Source organism: Physeter macrocephalus, chromosome 6 (assembly GCF_002837175.3).
Source record: "Physeter macrocephalus isolate SW-GA chromosome 6, ASM283717v5, whole genome shotgun sequence".
Classification (NCBI taxonomy): Eukaryota; Metazoa; Chordata; class Mammalia; order Artiodactyla; family Physeteridae; genus Physeter; species Physeter macrocephalus.
In genome coordinates, this window is record NC_041219.1 from 49,022,228 (window position 1) to 49,037,192 (window position 14,965).

The 14,965-nt window shown below is 51.0% G+C and overlaps 1 protein-coding gene across 1 annotated transcript in view; it reads left to right on the forward strand.

The window, feature by feature from the left end:
- Positions 1 to 2,512: 2,512 nt before the first annotated feature.
- Positions 2,513 to 14,965, forward strand: part of GTSE1 (G2 and S-phase expressed 1) — a 31,838-nt gene continuing 19,385 nt past the window's right edge. The window contains exons 1-6 of the mRNA XM_055085706.1: positions 2,513 to 2,699; positions 2,866 to 2,966; positions 9,696 to 9,753; positions 9,856 to 10,480; positions 13,032 to 13,202; positions 13,993 to 14,189. Of these exons, the coding sequence (XP_054941681.1) occupies positions 2,945 to 2,966; positions 9,696 to 9,753; positions 9,856 to 10,480; positions 13,032 to 13,202; positions 13,993 to 14,189 (1,073 nt within the window). The 5' untranslated portion in view covers positions 2,513 to 2,699; positions 2,866 to 2,944. The remainder of the gene's footprint in view (positions 2,700 to 2,865; positions 2,967 to 9,695; positions 9,754 to 9,855; positions 10,481 to 13,031; positions 13,203 to 13,992; positions 14,190 to 14,965) is intronic.

Here is a 14,965-nt window from a genome sequence, read left to right on the forward strand (position 1 = left end):
GCCCCTGCATCGGCAGGCGGACGCGCAACCGCTGCGCCACCAGGGAAGCCCATGTCAGCCATGCTTTTAATCATAGAAATGCACACTCACTGAGCTGGTGGTGTGCTTTCTGGGGTGTGAGGATCGAGCTCAGAGGTTGCCTTGCTGTGGCAAAAACCAAAGCATTGTGACGTGGCTTGAACAAGATCTGAGCCAGTTTTATGAATGCTGCCTCGGTCTCCTTCCCCATCGGTAACCTGGCCCTGACGGCCCCCACCGAGCACGCTGCAGGTCTCAGGAGAACGTGCCGACTCGGCCGTGCTGTGAGGGGCGATCCCAGCCCATAGATGTTTCTCAGGTTCCTTCAGTGCAAACTGAAATTAGCTAGAGACTCACGGGGGCAGGTCTCCTGGGAGGCAGCAGACACCTGCAAATCGACTAGACAAATTCCTGGGATTAAAATAAATTAATTAATCGGTTCCTTTGACTAACTGTTGCTGGGTGGGCATCTTCTATTTGTCAGGCCTGGGCTGGGTCCTGGGGAGACAGGCTTCTCCTTGAACTTGGGTGTGGGGCTGGGCAGTGAGTCAAGGACAGAGTAATTACAATGGGATTTCAAGAGAGGGGCTGTTAATCCCCAGGAGCTAGGGACGCAACCCAAGGGAGAGCCTGCCTTCCCATCCTGAGCTGTCCCCTCCTGCCAGTTCCCCTGACAGAGCCTGCCCACGCCCCATCTGCCCTCCCCGCTCCTGGTTCCAAGCAAGACACAGCTTGACCAGGGAAGCAGGAACCCTGGTCCCTCCTCCAGGAAGGCCTCTGCTCTCCCACTGCAGGCTGGTGCCCCACAGCCCTTGCTATTGCACCTTTCTCCCCAGCTGTGACCTCCTCAGATCAGGGACAGCATCTGTGTCCCCGCATCACCCAGCACAGAGCCTGCACTGACTACCTGTCAGTGAACCCTTGACTGGTGAATGATCCCTCGAATGAGTGCATTAAAAAATGAAGCAGAATCTACTGGGGAAAGGAAGAAACGAATCTACAGTGGGTAGGCCACTGATAGAAGAGAGGAGGAGGCCAAGAGGAGAGATGGATGAAGATACAGCAGCAACAACTTGTTAACAATTGGTGTGTTTACTGAGCACGTAGTACGTGCTGACATGATACAGGGGGAAGAACATCGGGAGTGGGTGTTTGGGGACCCTCGCCCCCAGCAGACCCCCATCAGGGCTGTGGGGGTCTGACACCTGGGCCAACAGCCCTCGCGTCTAGGACCCTCTGGGCTCCTGCCGCAGGGGCCCTGTAGTCGTGAATCAGGCAAACCCGGGCCTTGGAACCATGGATTGCGCACAGGCCACGCCAACCTGGCCGCTGTCTTCAGGAGGCCCTGGCAGGCCGAGGGACGCGTGGAGCTCCCGGGCCAGTGGCCCAACAAAGGCAGCCTGCCGGAAGCTGAGCGAGACCCAGAGAGGCCGCTGGGGGGACAATCCGACCCAGGACCCTCTTTCGAGCCCCTCTCTCCTTCCAGGCCAGCAGCCAGGGCCATTCCTGGACTTCCCTGTTCCTCAAGCTAATGAATTCTTTTTCTGAAGCCAACTTGAAGCTGGTTTTCTGTAACTTGCAACGCAAAGGCTCTTGACCAATACCTGCAGCTGGGATTTGCACCTGGGTCTGTCTGGCCCCATCTTTCTTCTCCCCTTAAGCAGGATCCTGAGCAGATGATGGCGCTCAGAAAGGAGCCATGGACCGAGGCTCAGGGAGGAGAGGGGGGTGACTAGCACATCAGAATGCAGTGGAGGGGGAGGCAAAGAGCGAGGCTGAAAGCTGCAGAGGGAGCCCCCAGATAGAAACGAGGTATCAGGGATGCCAGGACTAAGCCTAAAGGGGTTGAAGAGGGCAGCCCCTGCTCAGGCCCTAGACAGGTTCTCCTGGTCCAGGGGCATAAACTAGGGTGTCTGGTCACCCAGAGTCACCCGGGCGCTCCTCGAGGCAGGGATGGGTCTTCTTAAGCTATTAAGAACTGACCCGTAATGCTTTACAAAGCAGGTAGGTGCACCTATTTTGTTTGGTCGTCACGTCCACACCCTACGATAGGAATCTGATTTTTACTTAGGGATGAAGAGCTGGGATCAGAACCATGTCCCTTGCAACGTGTAGCTATCCGGATGCCGAGCCTGTGGAGACACCACGCGAGCTCTAGGGAACCCTGCCCCCACGCTGCGGGTTCACCGCAGGCCCGGGGCGGACCTCGGGCAAGCGAAGAGCGCGGAAGCAGTGCGCACGCGCGCCGCGCTCATCCGCTGTGACTCCGACTACAAACCCCAGGGTGCACCGGGCGCCGCGGCCTTTCAAACCGGCCAATGAGCAGCCCGCAGCGCGTCGGCCGCGGCGCGTTTAAACCCGGGGCGGAGGCGCGTCGGCCGGGGCGTCGCGGCAGCTCGGGGTGAGGGGGCACCAGCGGGGTGTTCGGGCGCTGCGGGCGGCTCGGGCCGGGGGTCCCGGGGGACTCGGGTGCGGCAGGGGCTCGGCCCGGGGGCCCCTCGCGCGGTGCGGCGAGGACGGGGTCGCCCTGGGGGCAAACCAGAACCCCCAGCAGTCCAGCCCAGGAGTTCGGTTGTCCTGGGCGTTCAGGCCTCCCTCGGACGGCGCCGCCCCAGAGCTCCCGGCCCGGCGGCGTGCGAGCCCGGGGTGTGCGTCGCGGAGGGCCTCGGGCTGCGGCTCAGGTGACCTCTACCGGCCTCCCCGTCCCTCCCTGACCCGCCGCGGCCGCCAGCCCCCTCTGCCCCGTCCAAGCTGCAGCGGCCCACGCTGCGGGGCTTCCCTGGGGCTGTAGGAACCCGAGGCCTGGGCTCTGACACCCGCTCACCTTCTTGTTTCTGGTCCCTGCAGTGACTTCTGACAACCCTCGCAGCGCAAGGAGGGGACGGCAGCGACGGTGCCTTCAGCCAGCCCGGCCCGAGAAGCGGAGATGGAGGTTCCCAAGAAGGATGGTACGTCCCTGTCACTACAGCGCTGTCGGTTCGGGGAGCTCAGGGAAGCTGCAGGTCGATTTAATACTCCTGCGAGAACTCGTTTATTTATTCACTGCTCATCCCGTGCTCTGCACCCGTTAAACTCCTGGTCCCTGTGTTCAAGGAGTTTGCATCCCTCTAGCTTTATTTTCCGCTTTTCTACATTCCCTTTACCCACCCCCCCCAGTTTTAACTTCTGTCCCAGCAGAGATTCTTGTCGGTTTTGTTTACTGCATTGTCCTCAGTGCCTGACACTTGATAGGCACTCGGATATTTGTGGAATTGGATTTGATGTTGCCATTTTTTTTTTTTTTGCTTGTTGCTGGTTTCTGCTGGCTGAGACTTGTTTAGGATCTTGGCCACCACGTTAGTGAGTGAGCCTGGCCTGTAACTTTGCTGTCTTGTTCTGTTCCTGTCAGGTTTGAGTGTGGAGGTGACAGCAGACTCACAGAATGAGTTAAGGGCCATGCCCTCTTTTTCTGCTAAAGCGTGTTGACATCCTTTATCCTTTGTTCCTCACAACACCCATGCGAGTAGACTGGGTCTCCCTGTATCCTTAACTACTCCATTCTGCAGAAACCATCCTGGAGGATGCCAGTCATCGGTGCTTCTTCATCGGATCTGGAACAGTATTTGCTGCTGCAGTCTTCTCCCCCTTCCTCTTCTTTTTTTTTTTTTTAGGCGGACTCTCAACCACTGCGCCACCAGGGAAGCCCTCCCCCTTCCTCTTCTATCCCGCCTTCCGAGGCCCTTCCGTGTGCCCGCTGAATGCCCGTTGCTGCTTCCTGAGGCCTTCACCCCTCTGTCACCCTCCCTTCGCAGCCTTACTTTTTTGCCTGTCCATTAACTCACGTTCATCATCGACGTGCAAATAGGTCCCATTATCTGACTTGTCCCATATTCTCCGCTCCCTCTCCACTGCCATGTGCCTCATTCAGAGCCAGACTTCAAGAACCTTCTGTATTTGTTTCACTATTTTTTCACATCCTTCAACCCCTGCCAACCCCCTCTGCCCCGATACTCTGCTCAAGCTGCCTTTATCTGTCACTGAGGACATCCGTGTTGCCAAATCTGCTCTCATTTTTCTGTCCTCTCAGTAACCTTTGACCTTTTCTCCTTCCGGAAACTTTCCTTGCTTGGCTTCTGAGGCATCTTGGTTTTCCTCCTGCCTCCCTGGCTGGTGTACTTCCATCTCTTTGCAGACTTCTCTTCCTCTCTCCGGGACTTGGTCTGGGGTCTCTTTGTACTTCCCCCGCCACAGGTTCTCAGACAGTCCCATGGCTTTAAATCCATTCTCCTTTCTGGTGGTGCCCACATTTTGTCTTGAACGCAGCCTCTCCTCTGAGCTCTGGACTTGTGTGTTCACCTGCCCTTGTAATTGGCATCTTCATGTAAATGTCTCCCACCTCTTAACTCAGCAGGTACCCCCCTCCCACCCCATTCTTAGCAGGCTCTTTGTCTTTCTAATGGAAGTAAATTGCCTCTCCATTCACCCAGCTGTGAAAGTTGTGAAGCTGCCACATTCGTTCAGTCATCAGTTACTGTCATCTCCACCATGTAGCTTGGATCCATCTACCGCTTTCCAGTTCCACCCAAATGCCACCACCTTGGTCTCAGCCATGTTAACTCACCTCCACCTACTTTTTTGTTTGTTTGTTTTTAAAATATTTGTTCATAAGTATTTATTTGATTTTATTCTTTAATATTTATTTATTTGGTTGCGCCAGGTCTTAGTTGCGGCAGACGGGCTCCTTAGCTGCAGCTCACCAGCTCCTTGGTTGTGACACGTGGGCTCCTTAGCTACAACATGTGAACTCTTAGTTGCGGCATGTGGGATCTAGTTCCCTGACCAGGGATCAAACCAGGGCCCCCTGCATTGGGAGCGTGGAGTCTTAACCACTGTGCCACCAGGGAAGTCCCTACCTACTTGTATATTTTGCACTTTGGCCGGTGTGTGCACTGTAATTTCAGTAGCTACTACCTGCTTCTTTTCTGATACACTGTACACAGCCCCCAGGGTAACCTTTTAAACACAAAAGTTAGAGCATATCACTCTTCTGCTTAAAACCCTTCAATAGCTCCTGTACCACTTTGGATAAAGTAAACGCCTGTCATGGCTTGGACGCTGTCCGGGATCTGGTCCCACCTATGTTTCCACCTCCTCCTGCCACTGGCCACTTCCTCAGAGGTGTCCCCACCTCCACGTCGGCCCCTCACCACACTGCCTTTCACTCAGTGTGCCCGCTGGACAGTGCACTCCCAGGGGGGCAGGAGCGCACGGCCCGAGTTTGCAGAATGGACAAGGCAGCCAGCCCGGGCCGCTCGGGGCCAGTCGCGGAGCCTGGTGTAGAAGGCTTTTCCCCTGACTCACCGTCCAGCATCCCTTGCTCCACAGCAGACAGATGCCGGCCTGTAGCAGTGTCCTGTAAAAATGACTTCCTAGGTTCAGACGCATAAAACGTGAAATGTACGTCTCCATCTCCTTTTTGTCCCTCAGCTGCCCGGTTACCGCCTCCAAAGGCCACTGATGTCATCGGTCTCCTGGGTGGTCCAGACCTAACTTGTGCAAGGGCAAGGCAGTATGTGTCATTCGAGTTCCCCTTTTCTATAGCATATAGAACTCTGTTCTGCATCTTGGTTTTTGCACCTAATTTATCTTGATGATCTTTGTCTATCAATATATGAAGTGTTACTATTTTTTTTTTTGAGCCTAAGTAGGGTTCCATTCCGCTGTGGGGCTGTGCTGTCCTCCTATCTGCTATCCGGGAGCATTTAGTTTGTGTCTGGTGTCTTGCTGTAACAAATGCTGCTGCAATAAATAACATGGGGGGAATTCCCTGACGGTCCAGTAGTTAGGACTCGGCGCTTTCACTGCTGAGGGCCCGGGTTCAATCCCTGGTAGGGGCACTAAGACCTCACAAGCTGTGCAGCGCAGCCAAAAAAAAAAAAATTAATAATAATAATAATATGGGATACTTGACAGCGGTAGACTTCTGGGTCAAAGTGTACAAAGTGTATGTGCATTTCTTACTTAGTAGATACTGCCAGGTTGCCCTCTGTAGAGCTGTAGTAACTTACAAATCAAACTTTTTGATTTTTAACAATCTTATAAGTGAAAAGTGGAATCTCAGGATTTTTCATTACTCTTGATTTTGAGTGCGGCCGGACTTCTGGTCATGTATTTAAGAACATTTCACTTTATCTCCCGTAAATTTCCTCTGTTCATATCCTTTGTCTGTTCTTCATTCTGCCTTAGTTGTTTTCTTACAGTTTGTAGCACTGTTCACCGGTCGGCCCTTTGTGATGTGAGCTGCACGTGTTCTTTTCCCTGCTTGTTTCTTTTAACTTTGCTCATGGTGATTTTTGCCATGCAGAGATGTTAAATTATTAATATATTGGACTGTCAACTTTTTGTTTTATGGCTACCAGTTTGGTATCATAGTTAGACCTCTGCACACCAGGTTATAAAGTGATTTCCCCATGGTTTCTTGTTCCCTTAGGGTTTCATTTTTTCAATTAAGTCTTTGACTTATTTGGAATTTGTCCTGGTATGGTATGAGGTATGGATCAAACTTTAGATACATATATTTTCCCCCCCAAAAAAGGTTATCAAGTTTATCTCAATACCATTCATTGAGTAATCCACTTTCCCCTTTTATTTGATATGTTACCTTTATGATATACTAAGCTTTTTTTTATATCCATGTTGCATATTTCTTGTTAGGTTTGTTCATAGGTGTTTTGCATTTCCTTGGTGCTACAGTAAATGAGGTCTTTTCTTCCACTGTATCTTCTGTTCTTTTAGATGTGAAAGCTGTTGTCTGTTTGTTTTTTGTGGCTGTGCCGTGCAGCATGTGGGATCTTAGCTCCCCGACCAGGGATCAAACCCGTGCCGCCTGTGTTGGGAGTGCGGAGTCTTAAACACTGGACCACCAGGGATGTCCTGAAAGCTGTTGATTGCTGTGTAATAATTTTGTCAGCCATGTGCTTTTATCCATTTACAATTTATAATAGTTTTTGGTTGATTTTCTTGATTTTTCTTGTGTCTATAATCATAGCATCTGTGCATTGTGGTAATTTTAACCTCCAAATTCTTTCCTCTGTCTAATTGTGTTGGTTAATGCGTCCAAAATAATGTTAAGAATTGTGGCAGTAGCTGGCCTTGCCATGTTCCCAGCTTTCAAGAACTCTCTTCTTTAGTTTTCCATCAAGCCTGATGTAGGCTTCTGGTCGGTTTGTGTAGGTGGTAGTCAGTAGTGCTGTTCATCAGTATTTCTGCTTTTTTTTTCCGCTCTTGGATACATGGTAGAATTGTACTTCCCTGCCCACTTAAAGTTGGATTTGCCTCAGATGTGCAGTGAAAGGGGAATATTACGTGTCACTTGTAGGTCTTTCAGACGCAACATGGAATTTGCTATTTCCCCTGTCTTCTGCTGTGAAGACCAGCAGTGCTTCCGATGGTGGAGGCTCCGTCAGCCTGGGTTCTGGAGTGAGGGGGACATGGAATGGGGCCCTGGCAGACAGTTTGAGTGAGAAATACAGCTTTGCTGTTATAAGCCACTTGAGATTTGGGGATTGTTTGTTACTTCAGCGTAAGTTCATCTGTCCTAACTGGTAATATATATTTGCTCCTGGCTTTAGGAGGAATGCTTCTAATGGTATCCCATTAAATCTAATTTTGGCTTTTGGGTTGAGATGGGGACTTCCTCATATGATAAAATATGTCTATTACTTTCTTTGTAGTTCTTTTAAAGTCAACAATGTATGTTGCGTTTTGTCATGTGCCTTGTCAGTGTATGTGGAGGTGACCCGGGCTTCCCGCTTAGGTCTAGTAATGTGATCATGCTACTGGATTGTGTGAAACTAAACTGTCCTGCAGTCCTGAGGTCCTGGCTGAACCTCACTGGGTCATGATAGAGTCATCATCATCGACTCTTAATGTGTTGGTGGGTTCTGTTTGCAAATATTCCTATTTAGGATTTTTATGTTGACACAAGCCAAGTCCTTGGTTTTCTTTATAGAGCAAACTTTGTAGGTTTTTGGTATGGTTGTGCTAGCTTCATAGACGCAAGCTGGAAGCTTTCTCTTTTCCTGTCCTCTGGGGCAGTATAAATGGTTTTGGAATGACATATTCTTGAAAGATTTGATAGAAACATCCTGCGAAACTATCTAGGGCTTATGCTTTTTTGGGGAGAATGGCTCTTTAATAAATTTCTCCAGTTACTTTGTGATAAAATTGAACTATTAAAAATTTTTTTCTTTCTTTTGGAGTCAGGTTTGTAAATAAATCGATTTTAATCATTTAAGTACAAAAAATATTCTATTTTCTAGAACATTATCTCTGTCAGCCAAGTTCTTAGGTTTATGTGCACAGAGTTGAACAAACTAGCTTATGAATCTTTTAATCTCTTTCTCTATTTCTCTTTATTTCTTTTGTGCAATTGTGCTTTCTACCTTTTCCTTGATTAGGTAGTTAGGATTAATTGAATTGACTAAGTAGGACCTAATTAGGCTATCAGTATATTTTAAAATTTTATGGTTTTGATAAGCATGGTGCTTTGTTTATTAGGATCAAATAAAGTAAGATTTGTGAAAGTGGTATATGAAGTTTATAGTATTGAAATACCAGTTTATTGCATTTTTGTTTTTGTTTTTTGTTTTTTGCGGTACGCGGGCCTCTCACTGCTGTGACCTTTCCCGTTGCGGAGCGCAGGCTCCGGACGCGCAGGCCCAGCGGCCATGGCTCACGGGCCCAGCCGCTCCGCGGCACGTGGGATCCTCCCGGACCGGGGCACGAACCCGCGTCCCCTGCATCGGCAGGAGGACTCTCAACCACTGCGCCACCAGGGAAGCCCTGCATTTTGATAAATATTTGCTGAGAGTCCAGGCCCTAGGCTGGACTTTGGGGAGTTTGGGAGAGTATTAGGCATTTGCTGTCCTGGAGGAGCTTACAGTCTGGTTGGTGAGAGACATTTACAGGCTAGGGATGCTCAGGCAGAGGTCAGGCCCGGGGGCTGCAGGAGCCCTAGGGGAGGGCAGGAGTGGAGTGGGGCGTGGAGCTGGAGGAGCGAGCGGCAGTCCCAGCCGAGGGGCCGAGGGACCGCTACCCCAGAGCCCGTGGTCTGTCAGTGGAGGCTCGTGGACAGGCAGGGCTGGCACAGGCACTGTGGTGGACAGAGCACGGGGAGCAGTTTTATCTGGGCGTGTTCGGGATGAGCTCCAAGGAGAGGTGACAGTCAACTGATACGCATGGAGCCCCGGCGGAGCCCTGCGCTTGGGTGACGCTGCATTTGCTTTTGGAAGAGGGCTGGGTGCACTTTGTAAATGAGGACTTTAATTCTAGGGGAGCTGAGGCAGCTGGTCTTTTGAAAATGTTCTACACCAGAAAACGACTTACCTAGTCTTGAAAAGCTATTCCAGTGACTCGGCGAATGCATTTTAGATTATATCTTTAAAATAAGGGCTGAAAAATAAGGACTTAGGCTTTGGTGGCAGCTTAGCAAACAGAATGGCTGATGCTATTTTTAAAAGGAAATGGAAAAAATAAGATAATCTAATGCCCCTTAAGAAAATGTGGCTATTAAAATAATGATGTCACACTTTTGGAAGTGAGATTTCAAAATAGTTTTGACAGCTGTAGAGACTCTGGTGATGTTTTCTCGTTATCAGTCCCATCCCTAAAATAATTACTGACTTTTTCCTCCCCAGATATTCTTCTCTTGGCTGATGAAAAGTTTGACTTTGATCTCTCATTGTCTTCTTCAAGGTAAACAAATGAGTTTTCTTCCCTTGCCTTTGTATAACCACGTTCAGTAAAGTCTTTCATTTAAATGCCCGTGTTATTAATAATCCTTTTCTGTTAAAATAGTGCCAATGAAGATGATGAAGTCTTTCTTGGACCTGTTGGCCATAGAGAAAGATGTATTGCTGCCAGCTTAGAATTAAATCATCAAATTCCTGAAGAACCTCCTTTGCCAGCATCTGAAAGTCACTTCACTTGGAGTCCTCTGACTGGGGAAAAATTTGTGGAAGTTTATAAAGAAGCTCACTTACTGGCCTTACAGATACAAAGCAACAGCAAAACCAAGGCGGCCCCAGCTGCCAAGCTCGAAGACCCTGGGAGCCAGGGAGTGGAAGGGTTCATACAGGAATCAAAACTGAAAATAAACCTCTTTGAGAGAGAAAACGAAGTGAAGAAAAGCCCCAGGGCCCTGAAGAGGGAGACGTACCACCTGTCGGACGGCCTCTTGAGGGGGCCGCCGCTCTGGGGCCCCCAGCGCCCCTCGGGTGCGGCCCTGCTGGCTACTCCTGCCCAGGCGAGCCGCCCCCAGATGCCGGGGCCACCGCCCGCCCCGTGCTCTGCTTTGCCAGTGGGGCCAAGCGCTGCTCGCCCCCCGGACCAGGCTGGCACTCAGAAAAGGGTCACCAGCAAATTGCTGCCGCCCCGAGCCTCGTCTCTTAGAGGAGAAAGCGTTTCCTCGGCCCTGGAGAAGGTAGCCACGACCCCCAGCAGCACGTTTATCTGGGGAGCCAGCCGCTGCCTTGCCTGCGAGCCCTCTTGGTTTATGCCCTAGCACAGGAGCCGTTGTGGGGAGGAACCTGGAAGTGTAGCTGCTCTGAGGGCTGCGAAGCGTAGGCGTGGGGAGTCCAGGAGGAGCGGTGCCAGTGGCCTGGGGAGCTGGGCTTGGGCGGCGTGGGTAGGGCGGCCCGCTACTGTGCTGACTTAAAAACACCCCCTCCTCAATTCTGCTTGAGGTCTTTGCTTCTGTTTCGTTACAGAGCGGGACATTCCACCCGTTAGGGATTTTATGTGCGTTAACAAGCTATCTCTTCCAAAAATCCCCACTCCGGGAATGGCCGTTGGTCTCCCTCCTTAACCGTGACTGAGTTGAGACTGTCCCCTCCCAGGCACGAGCGGATGCACTGCCTTGGGAGGTGGCCGTGGACTTGTGTGCCTTTGCAGTGCGGCAGCCCTCTCTGGGAAGCATGGGTCCTAGGGGCTCTTGTGGGGGGGCTCTGGGGCCGCAGAGGGTGGGCGTCAGATTACAGCCGGCTCCCGGGTTTGCCTCAGGGAGGAGCAGCGTGGAGCCTGCCCTGCGCCCTTTCCCAGCTCCCCTGCCCTGGGCGACAGGCTTCAGCTCTCCGAGCCAGTTAGAGAGGAATGATGCTTTGTGGGGTTGTTAGCAGGTTTAGGTCAATGCAGAGCACCCAGCGAGGGCCTAGAAAATCGTTTCCCTCTACAAGCACATCTGAACCACATGACTCCCTGCTATCAGAACCCAGAATTGAACCAAGCTGAAAGTGGGTCTGGCATGCAGAGCCCTGCACCAACGGGGCGTGCGACCATTGCTTCCCCAGGGCTGAGACTGCTCCTTTAATCGTGCAAACTCCTCTTCCTGGAAATCATTTGGATGTAAATTTCTGAAGTGATGTTTCTAGAATGAAAGCAGCGTGGTTCTGTGTGTAACACGTGGACTCAGGACAGGGAGTTGGGGTATAATTTTGCTTCTTCTGGGTCCTTTTGTTTTCCTGGTCCTAAGTAGTGCTCTGTTGCCAGAGAGCTGAGTTTTTGGTCAGTGAGGTGTTAGCTGGACCCCTAGGCAGCGTTCGAGCTCACTTGGGCACCCCCTTCACTCCCCACATTGTTTCTGTGGGGAGAGTCGTTCACATCCGGAGTGACTCACTGACACAGGTCCGCCCTGTGAGGGTCGCCTCTGGACACAGCTGGACCACTCGAGTGTACTATTTGGAAGTGCCTTTGCCAGGCAGCTGCTAGGATGGCCGTAGTTGGGAGAAAAAGCAACAAGTGTTGGTGAGGCTGTGCGTCGCTCAGGGGACTGTGCAGTGGTGCAGCCACCGTGGAGACGGTTTGGCAGTTCCTGGGAGAGTTAAACGTAGAATTATCACGTGACCCAGCAGTCTCCATGCTTTGGCGTAGTCTCAGAAAAATTGAAAGCGCATGTCCACGCAAAAACCTGCGTAGCAGTGTTCCTAGCAGCATTATTCATGATAACCAAAAATCAGTAACAACCCAGATGCCCATCAGCTGGTGAGTGGGTGTGGGAAATGCGGTCTCTCCACACATGGAACATTTTTAGCCATGAAGAAATGGAGGACTTAACACGTGCTACATACAGATGACCCTGGGGAACTAGGTCAGTGAAGGAAGCCAGGCGCAGAAGGTCCCATGTCGTACGATCTCATTTACAGGAAGTGACCGTAATAGGCAAGTCATGTTCTAGAGACAGTACATCTGTGGTTGTCTGGGCTGGGAGGCTGGAGGAATGCAAAGTAACTGTTAATGGTCATGAGCTTCTTTTAGGAGCAGCAAAAATGATCTAAAGTTACATTGTACCTGGTTGCACAGCACAGAGTATACTAAAAACCACTGAAATGTACCCTTTAAAATGGTGAATTTTATGTTACCTGAAGTATATCTCAATTTTAAAAATGATGTAAAGGAAAGAGAAAGTTACTGCTTTATGAGCTTCTTTTGCTTTCTTGTGAAGCCTTGGCGTGAGGGGTTACTTACGGAAGCGTGGATTTGTTCCACGAATGCCCTTGTGCCTGAATGGCAGGAATTACTCTCTGTCGGACCCTCTGCTCGCCAAAGAAAAATGGCTTTCAGTCCTAGATGAAGATTTAGCAGTTCAGCAGCCCCTCTGCTGGAGGGCATGACCATTTAATGACTGATTCCGTCCTGTACAGCACTTTAAACTTTATGCAACTGGAACCAGTTTCCTCATCATCACCCTTAAATATGAATGCTGACTGAGGAGGAGCTCTAGAGGAGCTCCTCCTATCAATGCCCTGTCTTGGTATTATTTTGCCCTGTGTTCAGTGAGGAAGCCAGCTCCATCACCATTCTGTTTGGTAATTTGGTGGAGGAAGTGAACCGCCATATTCCTTTCCATCCAGGTGATGTATTAAGGACCGTGTGTTGGGAGGTGGATGGTGGCTGCAGTTGCTGTAACTGAAGCCTTCGTGTGTCTGTACATCGTGAAAGACTAGATCGTTCTCACATTTCAATTTACAATCTTTCAGCCCATGAAAGAGAAACCAGCTAGTCCTTCCAGGATGAAGAGCCTATGTGAAAAGGATTCCTACAGCAGCGTGCCCCCTGACAAGCCCCGTGCCGCCCGGGACGTCGCTAGCTTGCCAGCCGGTGGACACCACGTGGTCCAAGGCAAGCGGTCGCTCCTTGTTCCAGACAAGGTGGGTTGGCCAGTGCCGAGGGGGGCTTTGGCCTGGGGTCGAAGGGAATAAGGGGCTGCTTTGTATACAGGGGACGTGCCTTTTTTTTTTTCTCAGGCCGCGCCATGCGGCATGTGGGATCTTAGTTGCCCGACCAGGGATTGAACCCGGGCCCCCTGCGGTGGGAGCGCAGAGTCTTAACCTCTGGACCGCCAGGGAAGTCCCCCACGTGGGATGCGTCTTGATTAAAATCAAGGTTAGGGAGGTTGAAAATAGGACCCTGTTGAAAACAGGAGAGGCAGCTTGGCGAAATGCAGGGCACACAGGCCTGGCATGTGTGAGGGGCCGGCCTCCGCCCCGGGGGAGCCGAATGGACTGAGGAACGTCAGCCTCTCTGAGCACAGGGTCTCCCTCACTGCGTCCGGTCACCGAGGAGATGGAACGTCGGTGCTCTGAAAACTGCAGCCCCTCACAGGCATGGGGACTACCGTCCACATCTTTGCTGTTTATTTGCCAGCGTTGAGCTGTGTGTGCTTGTGAAAAGTGCCACATCACTGGGGGTCCTCGTTCAGGCTGCCCAGTGCTGGGCCTCGCAGCTGTTGACTCCACAGGCCAGGGTCCAGGCCCCAGATCAGCCGTAAGCAGGCTGCCAGGTGTTCCTCATGCAGGGCTTTGTCGGCCACTCTGTGGGAAGTGCTGCTTGACCTTTTCCTTCCTTAAATTCAAGACAATTTGTAAACTATTAAAAGCCATTTAAAAACCCCACTTTTGCCGTAATAAGCCATGGGTAGTAATGAAGTCTCTGTTTTAGTCTGGGCTGAAGAAAACCATGTTAAAACCACCTGGATGTGCTGGCAGTCTTGCAAGAAAGTCCTCCTCAGGGTCCGTCTCGGGAGCGAGTGCCAGCGTGTGTGCCTCTCCAGCGGCCGGCAAAGGTAAGGCCGGCCCTGAGCGCTGTCCATTCCTGCCAGACTTGTCACAGAACCACTTAGCAGAAGGTTCTGGAAGGCTTGCTGTGGTCTGGGGCAGGGGAGACTGTTGGGGTCCCTGTCCTCAAGGTGCTTCCCCTCCTCCGAGGGGCATGCCTCTGATGGATAAGCAGTTACAAAGTGGGCACGCTCTCCTGGTGCCAGCAGACCTGGAAGGACACGGAGGCCAGCCTCAGTCATGTGATTAGACACAGATTTTTTTTAAAGTAGGGCTGTTCCAGATAGTCCAGGGCATAGGACCCCTGTAACTGCTGGGTGTTTATTTAAATCTGTACTCCCAAACCTGTTTAAAGTCAAGCAGCTTTTTAATCTTTCCAAGCCAAGGGTGCCATCTAGCTGTAAAGGGGAGAAACCCTAGTAGGCTATGGGGAAAGGCATTCGACTTCCTGCTCTTTAGGACTAAACTCTCTTCAATTTATATTTGCTGTGTAGACTCTGACCATAGGCTAAGCAGCGTGGTGTGCATTTTGTGTACAAAATGTGAAAAGTCTAAACTCCTGAACGAGACTGATCTGATTTGGAATCCCGGTAGTTGGTGGTTAAGGGAACTTAAGTTGTTTCTGTATCTTCACAAGCTGAGGGGATGACACCTCCCTCGCGGCGTCCTTGTGGGCCTTAGAAGAACCACGTAAAGTCCCATTCCTGTGTCTCGCGTGCGGCATGTGTTCAGTGAGAAAAGGTTCCATTACGTTAGGTGCTGTGAGGTCTGTTTTGCTGTAATGGCTCAGGGCACCAGCACCATTTCTGTTTACGGTTTCTGATCCTGCCTCGGGGAAAGGTTGAGACAGGTTGAGG